General features: G+C 44.3%; 1 protein-coding gene across 1 annotated transcript; it reads right to left on the bottom strand.

Annotated features, from left to right (window-relative positions):
• Positions 1-2,111: 2,111 nt before the first annotated feature.
• Positions 2,112-4,554, bottom strand: LOC120918501 (protein ALP1-like). The gene is made up of 2 exons (XM_040330112.1): positions 4,519-4,554; positions 2,112-3,001 (listed from the first exon to the last, which is right to left on the bottom strand). Exon 2 carries the CDS (start codon positions 2,758-2,760, stop codon positions 2,122-2,124), a length of 639 nt encoding a protein of 212 aa, XP_040186046.1. The 5' UTR covers positions 2,761-3,001; positions 4,519-4,554; the 3' UTR covers positions 2,112-2,121.
• Between the last annotated feature and the right edge of the window lie 10,527 nt (positions 4,555-15,081).

Genomic DNA, 15,081 nt, shown 5'->3' on the forward strand with positions numbered 1-15,081 from the left:
GAAAGAGCATACAGTATAAGTAATACTTTTTTTTTCTGATAGATCCAATTTCCCATGTGCAGCCTTATCAATATGTAAAGTCAGGATAGTCAAAGCATTTGTTGCCCTCTAAGGTAGGGTGACCAGACATCCCCGGTTTCAGGGGACAGTCCCCGGATTTAGGACGCTGTCCCCGGACCAATTCTGTCCCCGGTTTTGTCCCGGATTGGATTTGAACAGGGGCTGGGGAAATTTCAGACAGTTGGTGCACAATTAATAACAAAAAATTAAGAATTACACTAGGGTGACCAGACATCCCCGGTTTCAGGGGACAGTCCCCAGATTAAGGATGCTGTCCCCGGACCAATTCTGTCCCCGGTTTTGTCCCGGATTGGATTTGAACAGGGGCTGGGGAAATTTCAGACAGTTGGTGCACAATTAATAACAAAAAATTAAGAATTACACCCCCCCGCTCCGCCACTCCTACTAGCTATTTTTTTCCATTATCTGTGCCCCTCTCTGATGACCATGTGCTGGGTGGAGCGAATATTTCTTAAGTTTCGGGCGCATGTCCATTCATCTCCACTCGCATGTCCTTCTAGCTTGGCTCAAGTCCCGGCCAGCCGTCTGCCTGCTTATCTCCTTGCCTTCCCTGGCGGAGTGATTTTCCTCCGCTCCCCACCCAGTAGTAGCCAGGGCACAGAGAGTAAGGCCCCATTCACACCTAGGCGTTTTTACGCCTGAAACGCACTGCTCACGAACGCGGGAGGGCAGATTTAACATTGTTTCCTATGGTGCCTGTTCACACCTGAACGCCTGAACGCCTGAACGCCTGTCGCGCGAAGCTCAAACTAGTCCCGGACCTTTTTTTGTCGCGCGAATCGCGCGACATAGGCGTTTTCGAGCGTTTTTTTTTACCATAGAAAGTAATGGGAAACGCGCGAATTGAGCGTATCGCGCGACAGCAATCGTTTTTACGCGCGTTTTGACGCCCATACAGCTCCAAAACAAAACAGGAAATGACATATTTTTTTACAGGAACTTGTGAAATCACCATTTTATCAATGGAGGCCGAATTTGATAGAACCCTTTCCATGCTGGAGCCTGAAAATTTCATCAGGATGGTGAAGGAGCACCCCTGTCTTTATGACAGCAGGGCACTGGGCTACAAAATGAGGACCACCCGTTGGGACGCTTGGTGTTCAATTGGGAGCCAAATCTATGAGAACTGGGCACGGATAAATAAGTCCCATGATAGCAAAGGTAAACTCTATCAAAAAACATAACAGAAATACAAAATGCCACTAATGAAATAATGGAATGATTGTTTGTCGTTACAGTAGGCATTTATTACCGTACCAATATGCTGTTAAGTTTAAAAATGTGTCTTTACAAATATGACTATTGTGCGGTCATGCGACATGGCTTATAAACATAAATTGCGTTCTCTTCTTCCCACAAATAGAGCTTATTAATGGTGATATTTGATCCCCTCTGTGATTTTTAATAATCCAAAAATGTAGTGTCATTTTTCAAAAAAAATATTATTTTACACATCTTTAATCTAAAAAAAAAAAAAATTCAATCGACCTAGCGACTACAGCGTCAGGTGGGGACGGGGGCTACACAGGACCTTACACTAAACTGCCTGCAGTGATCAGTAAATATATGTTCACTGCATTCATTGATACTGTGACAAGGGGATGGGGGAGTGGATTGGAGATCCAAAAGGGGATTGTGCCTACGTGTACTGGTGTCAGTGTCATCACTTCCCTCTTCCTGTGTTTACACAGGAGGAGAAAGTGACACGCAGGGGGACACATATAGAGCCACTTAACCCCCGGATGTACCCTGGGGGTCCTGATCGGACCCCCAACCCACGTCTAGGCGGTCACTTACAGGCCCTTTATTAGACCACAGAATAAATACATAAACTAAGTTTACAATTGATAGAATGTCACTAATATAAAATGGCACACAATATGATAGGGCTATTGAACCCAATGATAAAACTGTATCAAAATAAAATTAGAATGAGACTTCTTAAAACATGAATCATTTTTTATTTTTTTTCCACAAAACAGCATAGTAAAGATTATATTTCACAAAATAAGCGTGTCAAAAGTTGAAAAGTTCAATAAATTAAATGGAATTGAGCTGCCAAGGGACCTGCCCTTCAGGAGAGACAAAGTATGCCGCATACTGTTCACGGACATGTGTCCCCTGTGTGTTCCCACGTACACCAGTCCAATGAGCTCTTTCCAGAGTCTCATGGACTGGCTCCTCGTAATCTAGACCATCGCGCTGCCTGACAAAATTGTGCAAGGCACACGCTGCTTCTACAGCACTAATGGCATTTTGCATGTTGAGGACAATCGGTGTGTGGAGAACCCTCCACTTGTTCGCCAAAATTCCAAAAGCACACTCAACTACGCGGCGTGCTCTGCTAAGCCGGTAGTTGAATATGCGTTTGTCTTCGTTCAGATTATGTCCTGAATAAGGCCGAAGTAGGTGTGTGTTCAGAGCAAAAGCCTCATCACCCACAAAGACACTTGGTAGGGGAGGGCCGTTTGTGCCCGGGAGTGGACTATTTTGTGGAAGGTCCAGACCATCTGTTCGAAGTAATTGCCCAAAAGAGGAGTTCCCAAAAATCGCTGAGTCTGCACTACTTCCATAGGAACCAATGTCAATATAGGTAAAGCAATAATTGGCATCAGCCACAGCCATTAAGACGAATGAAAAGTATTTCTTATAATTGAAATACTGGCTCCCACTAGCCATGGGCTTAACAATCCTGATGTGTTTCCCATCGATCGCTCCTAGACAATTCGGAAAGTTACAGCGTTCCCAGAATACTTGGGAAATTTTTTCCCAGTCCTCTGCTGCCGGTTTTTTAAACACAATGGGTTTCAGGACTTCCCAAATGGCACTGCAGGTGTCCCGAATTATATAACTGGCAGTAGATCTTCCAATACGAAACGAGTAATGCAGACTTGCAATCGATTGTCCAGTTGATAGATACCTACAAAGAAAATAATATATATTATTTTATTTTATTTTTTACAGTGAAAATTCTAAAACTCAAATGGAAGAGTATACGGGACGCCTACGCTCGCCAGCTGAAGGCACAGCGGGAGCAGCGGCGAAGTGGGAGTGGAGCATGTTCGGTAAAAGAATACGTTCACGCAAAGGAATTGGAGTTTCTGAGACCGGTGCTGGATTTGGGGAGGTAAACCATTATCTGTACTTTGCTCGGTAAACCAAATGTTTAAAATTATTTTTGAATACATGATTTCTTTTTTCAGTACTGAAAGCTGCTGGGACGAGGCTGCCACAGCTGTAGTAGACAGAGAGAGCGTGGCAGAGAGAGGGGACAGAGAGAGCGTGGCATTGGGGGATCAAGCGATGGCTACTCTGGAGCCGGAACCGCAGCACTCCGAGGCATCAAATTCTAATGCGACGAGACCACTTGCAGAGCAGTCCCCAGTTAACATCGCGCATATTGGACCTCCGCGTGCTCTGCGTAGGAGGGCTCCTGCTCCGGATCCAGCCCTGGATCGTATGTTGGACATTATGACAAACATGTCTGACCGGATGAGCAATAGATCATATGGCCAAAATGTAGCAAAATGTCTGGGGGAACTAATCGATAAAGTTCCCCCAAATCTGCAAGCGGTGGTGCTGTCCTGTACGGCTAGATACATCTCGACATTTATACCCCCGACAGAAGCTGACGATTTATCAGAACCACCACCACCCTATGGCCCATATGCCAATAAACGGACCGAGCATGTCCCAACACCACCCACGACCCATTTCTCCCCACCACCCGTTACCCTTTGGACAGGACCACAGCTTTCCGACCAACCTCCTCGACCAACACCACCACCGACTTCTGCTCACCATCCTTTGACCACCACTCTATCTCATTTACCTCCTGTGCCAACACCTTCCACTCACACTTCTCTGAATCCTTTTCCTTATACACAACCTTCTTCTTACCACCCTCATTCTCCTTTTCCTCATCTCTCAACACCACCTGTCACATACAGTACTCTGCCTCCTACAACACTTTCTTCTTACCACCCACCACCTTCTACTTACCCTGCGTTAACGACTACACCTACATCACATTACCCACATCGACCGAGACAATCGACTTTCAGGAATGCCCCAACACGAACACCACCACCACCACAAGCAACACCACCTTCCAATTGGTCAGGGGAAGACAGCACCACCTCCACTTGGCCCCCTTTTGCCCACGCACTGTCGGTCGCCATGTCACCGCACGGGGAAGAGGACTCCTCCCCAAATTTACATCAATTGTAAATAAGGAATATGTATGAAACATATAGGTAGGCACTTTGTGTATATTTTCCTAATAAAAAAAAAAGACCCAATGTTTTGGTTGATTAAAATATTAAAATAATTTTGTTCCTACAGAATTTTTGTTTGGTTTTTATTACACATATATATATATATATATATATATATATAATAGAGTGTATTACATTCAAAGCGCTAAATAAAAATTACCTCAGTGTTATGATAAGTCGCTCCACAGGGGGGATACAGTTGCGGAAGTAGGTGTCCATCCTCTGCAATCTGTTGATCAACAATTCCAGCAACTCATCAAAGCTGTAAAGGAAAATGAAATTTAAAATTGGCAATGGAATGGTACTAGGGTTGCCACCTTTCCGGGATTCGCCAGAACAGTTCGGGTTTGGAATCATGTGTCCGGGTTTCAGACTGCCTGACACTCTGACAGATTTTTCTGACCAGAATATGGATTTCCGGCAGGGTTAATGGCTGCAGGGGATGAAAACTTACAACCCAGCAGCCACAGATATACCAGGATGAGATGTGCTATCTGCCAAGGGGTGAGTGAGCTCACCCTCCATCGCTGTCTGACAGAAGCACCCCCCCCCCTTTCTCTATCCTGCCTCTTGGTGAGTACACTAGGATAAATCAGAGTTCTCACATTGGAGTCCTCTCCGTACATCAGAGATCTCGGTTTCCCCCTTAGATCATGGTTCACAGAGCATCCCTTATGTCTGAGTATCTTGAGGTCTCGCTTCAATCAGATTATGTTGGTTAACCCATACAGTGAAAGGGAAATCTGGGAGTTGATATGCAAAAGGGTGACTGTGATGTAAAGGGGGACTCTGTGCACTGTAATGTAAAGGGGGACTCTGTGCACTGTAATGTAAAGGGGGACTCTGTGCACTGTAATGTAAAGGGGGACTCTGTGCACTGTAATGTAAAGGGGGACTCTGTGCACTGTAATGTAAAGGGGGACTCTGTGCACTGTAATGTAAAGGGGGACTCTGTGCACTGTAATGTAAAGGGGGACTCTGTGCACTGTAATGTAAAGGGGGAACTTTGTGGACTCTAATGTAAAGGGGGAACTCTGTGGACTCTAATGTAAAGGGGGAACTCTGTGCACTACAATGGAAAGGGGACTATTTTTATTATATTCATATGATTAGAAATGTAAAATACTAACAAAATATATGTATAGTTCATAGTATTAAAAAAAATAGTTGTGCACCGCAGAAGTGTACATGTTTGACTTGAAGAAAAGGTGGCAACCCAAATGGTACAATGTAAAAAATAAATGATTCCAGAACATTTTTTACTAACCTTTTTATGGACATTCTGGTGTAGTCCAGAAATTTGTCTTCATGGTCACGGAGGTCTTGGTACATCACCCAAAATTGCCCTCTTTCTTCCCGATCAGCAATGACGGGGTGTATCCAAAATCTGCGTTGCCTCTTCCTTTTTCTCTGCCTCTCGTTTATAAGATATTGGCTAGCAGTGGCTGCTGCCATGAACAAAGCCATCTCGTCATCACTCATTTTCACAATGGAGTCAGAAGCACAAGGATGACCCGGAAGAGGAATTATCACCCAGGAAGAGGAAAAAAAAACCTTTCACATAGCAACAAATGATGACAGAGGTGATCTATTTTACTATTGGTCAAAAAAAAAAAAAAAAACGCTGGACGTCGCTCTGCGCAAACGCGCGCAAACGCGCACAAACGCGCGCAAACGCGCACCAAAACGCGCGAAAAAAACGCGCGTAAAAACGCCTGTAACGCCTACGCCTAGGTGTGAATGCAGCCTAAGACTTGGCAGGATGTGAGGCGGGCGGTGGCGGCGACGGGCAGAGAGTTTTTGATTCCCGCCATTACTAGTAATAAAATAATAATATGTCCCCGGATTTCATTTTAAAAATCTGGTCACCTTACTCTAAGGAAGATCTATGCAGTACAATTCTCACTAAATCAGCACATCAAAACTGTGCCCTCGGACATTGCAAAAAATGGGGAAACGTTGTTCCATGTCTATGCCGCAGCTATTACTGTCACTTGCAGCTGCAGCAAAGATCCATCCAGTGTAGCAGGATGTGTGCGTTCACAGTCGAACCCGCACAAGCTATCTTGCTGGGAAGCTGTAAAACCTGACAGTCAATCATAGGCAGCAAAGTCATTCCATGCCCCCCAGCGCGATCTCCAACCCAGGTGAACTGAGGTGTCTTTGAACACTAATCTTAACCAACCCAAGCTATCCTTCTGGGAAACTGTAAGAGCTGACAGCTAATCATGGGTGGTGGAAGCATTCCCTACCCCGTAGATGTGCATGGGCTTTGCATTAGGGTGTGCACCCCAATGCTCAAACACACATTAACTGGACCTGCTGTCACAGAGGAGGCTCTGGTGGTGGGAGGCAGTTGATGGGGAGCATATTACATTACACCCTAAATACAGGTGTAATGTATTACTAAAGTTCTTATAAACTTTGGTTACGCTTTCTCTATCTACTGCCCTTAAAGTGACATAAGGGGTTCCTTCTTGTTTGCTGTGTTCCTAAAGTTAAACCTAGCCTTTAATATAATGGGGGCATTTGCACTGGCTACTGGCACCCCCAACCACTCACCTGGTGTTGTCCCTGGATAATGCTAATGCACGTGTATGCAAACAAGTGACTGTGGGGTAGGGAATGCTTCCACCACCTAAGATTAGCTGTCGGCTCTAACATTTTCCCAGTGGGATAGCTTGGGTTGGTTCAGGTTCGTGTCCGAACATGCCTCAGCTCGCCTGGGTGGGAGATCGATGCTGGTCTAATGCTGAGATGAGGGTCCAGGGGAAAGAGAGCTGTGATTGACCACTGCTAAGGCCAACCACATTCTTTCTAACCCAACCTAGCGAAACCGGGGCTGTGGACAGAGGCAGGGAAAGACATGCTGCTAAACAGTGTTGCCAACCTACCAGATTTTCTGACACAACACCCAAAATTTACTGACACAGCCAAGTTTTTAGTGGCATTTTCAAAAGTTACAAAATGACAGTTTTAAGTGCAAATTTCAGTATTTAGGCTACAAAACAAGCACAATATGCAATTAGCAATGTGATGTGGGGTAGATATTAATGCAAAAAAATATATTTCTTATTTTATTTTCGATATAGTAGGCAAGTAGCTCAGGGACAGGACCAAGGAGGGCAAGAAATTAGAATGGGCAGGCACACATACCTAAAATTGACTCCCATAGTGACATGGACAGCAGTGTGTAGCAGCTTACCAATTCCATGCTTATTGTTATTTTTCAGAATAGAACTACTTGGTCATTTCTCTTTTTCTATATTTATCTACCTATTGTTTGAAGACATTAATTGTCGGGTTGTTCCCATACAGTATGACACTTGGCACGTCATTCCTTGAGGGCTCCTTATTCTACATGTAAGCGGCCCCCAGGGCTCGCTTATCTTAATGTAATTGGATGGCACGTTAAAATGAATGTGCTGCCCTCCCACCTAACCTAAATGTAAATAATTGTCATGTTCATTCTTCTTTTTTTGAACAGGATCTCTGTTTCTAGTCAAGGATGTAAGGTCCTGAAGAAGCACAAATGTGAAACGCGTTGACCTCTTAACATAGTATTAACTGTGGGGGCCTGTAACCATAAAACTCCTTGACATCCATTTTGTAATATATGACTATGTTCTCCATTTGGTTCACTCTGTACTGCACGTAGACGAATCGAAACTTGTGTGAACTGATGTTTCTATTCCTTAGAAGTCATTACCTTTCAGTTTCTATTTCTCTGAAATGATGATACTAGCACGCTAATTTGCATTAACCTATGAAAACTAGACCACACAGCCATATGCAACCAAGTATCCTACTCCCCTCTTCCTCACTGAGTACTAACATTTATAGGTAAAGTTGATCCAGGGTAAATCCGATTGCCTCTCTGGGAATCAGGAAGGAATTTTTTTTCCCTGCTGTAGCAAATTGGATCTCATGCTCTGCTGGGGTTTTTTGCCTTCCTCTGGATCAACTGTGGGTATGGAGTTGGGTGTATGGGATTGTATTGTGTTTTTTATTTTGTTTGTTTATTTATTTATTTTTTTGTGGTTGAACTGGATGGACTTGTGTCTTTTTTCAACCTGACTAACTATGTAACTGTATAAAACCCCCTAGACACCAATAAAAGTTAGAGATTGATTTTACCAACACTGTGCATGTCTTATTCTTTTATGGGTGAAGTTAGTCTCCCGGGTACCCGCATACACAGGACTGACTGATAGCCAGGGCCTATTGAAAAGGGGTCAAGCCGACCACCTACATTAACAAAGATCTATTATCTAATTATTGGATCGATTAAATTAAATAGAGCTATACAATTTTGATTTTATTTAAAAATGTGTAAATATAATTTTTAAACTTTGTAATAAAGATATTTAGTATTATTTTGCTTTGAATGTCCTTCACTGGTACCGGTAAAGTCCACTATATTTGTTATATCTTTTAAAATTCAAAAAATTATCAGGTACCCCCATAGCTTATGCAAATCCATCTATATGATGATGACACCTCACCAACAGGACCCGTTCCCTTCACAGTGACAGTCTCTCTCCAGGGAAGGTGGTCCCTTCAGTCCACTCCAGTCCAAACAGCACTGACAGACCTACTCCCGGCTTGCCTTGCTCCTGTCCCCTAGACCCGCACACGAGGCTCCAGCTACTCCACTCGGCTCCCTTGCACCATGACATCACAGGACACGCTCAGGGACCACCTCCTCCAGACCCGCTCCCCCAACGGTGCCACCGAAAAACACACTGTAGCAGGCACTTTTTTGCTGGCAACCTTTTTCTATCACTGGCCATTACTAGCAGGAGAAAAGTGCCTGTTTTTTACTGGCTGCCAGTAAAAATACTGACGCTTGGCAACACTGCTGCTAAATGGTTCAGAAAGCAGGAGAGAGATAAAGAGCTGCTGAACAGTCCAAGAAAATGGTAAGCTGAGCAGTAGGGGGCTGTGTGGTTGCATTTTGGGATAGAGGGCCACTTACTAGTGACCGCTTGACTCTGCATCACCTAATACTGACCACTGAATGCTGCCTCACGTACTACTGACCCCTGAACGTTACATCACTGAGCCCTGAACTTTGCGTCACTTACTACTGACCGCTGAACTCTGCGTCACTTACTCCTGACCTCTGCTTCATTTAGCACTTATGCCGCATACACACCATCACTTTATGTGATGAAAAAAAACAACACTTTCTGTGAAGTAAAAAATGACGTTTTTGAAACTTCAATTTTCAAAGACGAAGTTGCCTACACACCATCGTTTTTCTCACAATGTTCTTGCAAAGTGAGGTTACGTTCACCACGTTTTACCATTGAAGCTTGCTTCATAAGTAGCTTCTGGGCATGCGTGGATGAAAAAACGTCTTAGAAAACGACGTTTTTTGCTACACACGGTCAATTTCTGTGAAGTAAAAAGTGCACTTTTAAAAAACGACACATAAAATTGAAGCATGCTTCAATTTTTTTTGGTAGTTTTTTACAAGACATAAAACGAAGTTTTCCCCCACACACAGTCAATTAAAGTGACGTTTTTAAAAACGTCATTTTTTTTCATCACATAAAGTGATGGTGTGTAAGCGGCATTAAAGGAGAAGTATGGGTTTCCAGGTTATTTGACATTCATACTTACCTCGGTGGATGGAGCATCAGACCGATGCTCCATCTGTCCCCCACCGTCTGTGCACTGAGAACCGAGCCACCGAACATCGCCGCTGGCTCGGTTCTCACAGATCCCCGAGAGGAAAGAGGCTGACTGTCAGTCAGCCTCTTTCCTCTCTGCTTCTCCACACTCATTGGAGAGCTGATCAGTGGAGGGGCGGGGAGAGGCTGTCTCAGCGGCTCACTGATATGCTGAGACTGCCATCAATCAGGGCAGCTGGAGGATCCTGACTTGGGAAGTCGTGATGACGCGCTGCCCCGACTGATGGCAGTGATGTCAGCGGAGAGCGGACTTCAGACCACTCTCCTCTGAAAACGGGTCACAGGAGTGCAAAACTAATTGCACTCCTGTGACCCATAGGAGAAGCCCAGCGGAAAAAGCGCAGGCTGGACTTCTCCTTTAACTCTACGTCCCTATAAGCCTCAGCCAATATTCAGCCCAATGAAAACCACATCCAGTTTTTGATGCCTTCTGTTTTTTAATCCGGAGGGCCCAAATTATGATCTTGCACACAGGCCCACTGTTGTCAGAAAACACACCTGGGAGTAGATCCAGTAGATTTCCTATGAAACTTAGATAACAGAAGTTATGTGTCTATTTTCTGACAAAACAATTACGATTCTAACTCTGTAGTTCTGAAGTACCTATAATAATGTGTAATATCAAGAACAGCAGCATGTATAGCTCCTGTGGTGCCCAAGCATTTAACTGCAAGCTGTTCCAGCAGTATAATCAATCTTTCCATGCAATAGATTGAATGACATCAGCTCTAGGGTGGAAAGGGTCTTCTTGAACGCTAGCCAAAAACTGTAATCACTGCAGTCATCCTAATGAGCCTCTATGTCTTATAATGTCATTGATATATACCTTATTGTCAATGTTTTACCCAACGTACTGTAAATTATACAGGCTTGCCTTTCTGAATAATAAAATGTCAAGAGATGACATCAACGGGCATAAATGTCACTCAAAGAGAGGCTAAATGACGGTGCCTTACCAATTACCACCATACAGTATATTAATTCAAAAGACTGTAAATCTAATATCGATATCCTATATAGCTAATGTCATTTTAAATACATCTGCCTAAGATTTGTAAAGCTTTCCTACGTGCTTACTAGAATTTGTTGTCTATCTTACATAAGAATGACTGTATTTGTTGCCTAGTATCCTCACTGATAAATCACCCACTGGCTCTCCATGCTAAGCATTCAGCTCAGAAGTAATGTGAAAGTGTCCCATTCTGAGAAGTGATTTATCTCAATAGCTGATCAGTGCTCCTACAGCGAGCTCTTTGTGCAGCCATGCACCCAGGGTGAGATTAACAGGGAGCAAAGAAAGCAAAGTGTTTTCACCTTGAAAGGCATCAATCACCTCATGAACAGTCTGTCTCTGCTCTTACATTAAGACCTCATGTGTAGGCTTGTCATCTATATTCCTCCCCGCTGGTTCTCCATAAGGCTTATTTTATTTAAGGTCTATATTAAATTTCGCTAAATTAGTATTAGTGGGGGCATAGGAATAAAAGAAACACATGCTTCACCTCTAAAAGGCCCCTTTGTTTTAAAGCAAAAAAAAAAAGGAAAACTAACCTTGGAATTTCATCAGTGATGTACTTGCATCTTGGATTCTGTGTTTACTCAGGTGGTGAAGGAGTCTGCAGGATCGTTTGTATGTAATCCCAATTAAAAAGTATTCTTACAGTGCAGACGTTTATATAAACACATAAGCCTTGGGAAGTGAAAAGGGTGGAATAACATTCACGTTATCCTGAATGTACACAACGCGAGGCACCAGGCGCTATTCGCGATGGTGCAATTCTGAATGGCACCCAAATGCACCTTAGAAGTACCCTGTCAAATGTTGACACTTCATTCCGTTTCTGGAAGTCATTATAAAATCTTAAGGAACCATCTGGCTTGGAACCAACACTTTAGGACTCCACCATTCACTTTTTAGACATTTCTATAACCCAAAGTCTAACATCATCCTTACTTCTTTGCCTACTGCCTGTCTGCAGCCTTTGAAATATGACAAGGCTTTGGCTGAACTTGAACCTTGAGGTTGGTGACAACATCACGTTTAATTATATTTTTGCAGCCTGACAACTCCAACAAGAAATCTTTATTTTGCTGTAGAAACGCTCTCACCTATTGCTGTTGTGTTACAGATATTAACTCAGGTATCTGAACCTCCCTTTCGCCTTCCTCATTCTTTCACCAAGGGCTATGAGGACTTCTCTATCTTTCCAGGTTTTCATTAAAGTAGTTGTAAAGTCAGAAGTTTCTTTTTTTTTATCTTAACCACTTAAGCCCCGGACCAAAATGCTGCCTAAAGACCCAAGGTGTTTTTACAGTTCGGGACTGCGTCGCTTTAACAGACAATTGCGCGGTCATGCGACGTGGCCCCCAAACAAAATTGGCGTCATTTGTTTGCCCACAAATAGAGCTTTCTTTTGGTGGTATTTGATCACCTCTGCGGTTTTTATTTTTTGCGCTATAAACAAAAATAAAGCGACAATTTTGAAAAAAATTCAATATTTTTAACTTTTTGTTATAATAAATATCCCCCAAAAACATATATAAAAACATTTTTTTCCCTCAGTTTAGGCCGATACGTATTCTTCGACCTATTTTTAGTAAAAAAAAACGCAATAAGCGTTTATCGATTGGTTTGCGCAAAATTTATAGCGTTTACAAAATAGGGGATAGTTTTATTGCATTTTTATTAATTATTTTTTTTTTACTACTAATGGTGGCGATCAGCGATTTTTTTCGTGACTGCGACATTATGGCGGACACTTCGGACAATTTTGACACATTTTTGGTCATTTTCACAGCAAAAAATGCATTTAAATTGCATTCTTTATTGTGAAAATGACAGTTGCAGTTTGGGAGTTAACCACAGGGGGCGCTGTAGGAGTTAGGCTTCACCTAGTGTGTGTTTACAACTGTAGGGGGGTGTGGCTGTAGGACTGACGTCATCGATTGTGTCTCCCCTATAAAGGGGATGACACGATCGATGCGCCGCCACAGTGAAGCACGGGGAAGCCGTGTTTACATACGGCTCTCCCTGTTCTTCAGCTCCGGGGAGCGGCTATAAACAAATAGCCGCGCCGTAGTCCCGGATCGCTCCCCGAGCGAACCCGACCACCGCATGTAGCAGGGGGGGTCCCGATCGGACCCCCCACCCGCTAGAAGGCAAGGACGTACATGAACGCCCATGTGCCTGTACGTGCCATTCTGTGGACGTACATTTACATGCGGCGGTCGGGAAGTGGTTAATGCATTCACTGCATTAAGATAAAAAACCTTCTGTGTGCAGCAGCCACTGAAGAACCTCCTAATACTAACCTGAGCCCCATCTCTCCCCAGAGATGTCCACGAGTGCCTCGACCATCTGGGACTCTTCTCCTGCTTGGCTGAAACACAGCAGAGGTGCCATTGGCTCCCACTGCTGTCAATCAAAGTCAGTTTGCCAATCAGGAGCGAGAGAGAGATGGGGGTGAACCAGGTGTTTGTGTCTGAATGGACACAGGGAGCTGTGAGTCCGCTCAGTTGCCCCCATAGTAAGCTGCTTGATGTGGGGGCACTCAACAAGAGGGGAGAGGCCAGAGTGCAGAAGAGGGACCCCGAGAAGAGGAGGATCTGGGCTTCCCTGTGCAAAACCACTGCACAGAGCAGGTAAGTATAACATGTTTGTTATTTTTAGAGAAAAAAAAAAACTTGAGACTTTACAATCACTTTAAATTTACAGAATAGTTGTGTTCCCTTTTCCACGTTTTGGTTGGTACACCTTATAGTTTACCTCCTCAACACATTCCAATATTTCATAGGGTCCTTGACACTTAAAACTGAACTCCAGGCACAAAAAGTTTTATTGAAACATTTATTGAAATATTAAAGTGGTTGTAATGGTTCAGTTTTTTTTTTTTTTTTAAATAACAAACATGTCATACTTACCTCCACTGTACAGTTAATTTTGCACAGAGTGGCCCCGATCCACCTGTTCTGGGGGGTCCCACTGCAGCTCTCGCGGCTCCTCCCCACAATAGATAACCCCCTCTGGTAAGCTCTCTCCCGAGGGGGTTACCTTGCAGGTGCGCTCCCGTGCCATACACTTGGCGTTTATAGCCCCCCGGCAGCCGGGTCATTGGATTTGATTGACAGCAGCAGGAGCCAATGGCTGCGCTGCTATCAATCTATCCAACGAAGAGCCAAGAAGCCTTAGAGAGAGCGACACAAGATCGCGCCCACGGAAATTCGGGGCTCAGGTAAGTAAAACGGGGGGCTGGATAGTGCAAGGTGGTTTTTCACCTTAATGCATAGGATACATTAAAGTGAAAAGACACAAAGGTTTACAACCCCTTTAACAGCCATAAAAGGACATACATACACTTTGTGAGCACCAAATGATTTTGCAAACCCAGACATTTCCTTATAAAAGTAGCAAAAACAACATCACTGTGCTGCACATAGCAGAGCTGTGGGAGGGACCCAGCAGGCCACATCCACTACAGGCATAGTTGCCAACTGTCCCGGTTTGCCCGGGACATTTCTGGGATTCACACCCTTTTCCCGGATTTATCTTACCCCGGGAAGTGTCCCGGGAAATCCGTTTTTTCACTATTTTTCGCAGCCGCGGCCCGCAGCCACTAGAGGTCCACGGCGCGGGAAATAAGAAGATCAAAACCCGGATCATGTACAATAGAAAATAAAGCTGCTGCGGCCCCACTGCAGGTCCGTCTGTTAAGGAAATGGGCGGGGTGGGCGGCGCCGCAGCAGCTTTATTTTCTATTGTACTAGACATCTGTGTTTTGGCTGCTACAGAAATTAAGCTGCGGCGCCAATGGGAGACACACCTGATTAAGGGGGGCTCCAATGGGGGGACACCTGATGTATGGAGGGACTCCGCTGGGTATTCCTGATGTAAGGAGGGACTCCACTGGGTACGCCTGATGTAAGGAGGGACTCCGCTGGGTACGCCTGATGTAAGGGGGGACTCCGCTGGGTACGCCTGATGTAAGGGGGGACTCCGCTGGGTACGCCTGATGTAAGGGGGGACT

Source organism: Rana temporaria, chromosome 1, assembly GCF_905171775.1.
Source record: "Rana temporaria chromosome 1, aRanTem1.1, whole genome shotgun sequence".
Lineage (NCBI taxonomy): Eukaryota > Metazoa > Chordata > Amphibia > Anura > Ranidae > Rana > Rana temporaria.

Coding starts and splice junctions, on each gene's coding strand:
- LOC120918501 (XM_040330112.1), bottom strand. CDS start 2,760: ATGGCTAGTGGGAGCCAGTATTTCAATTATAAGAAATACTTTTCATTC.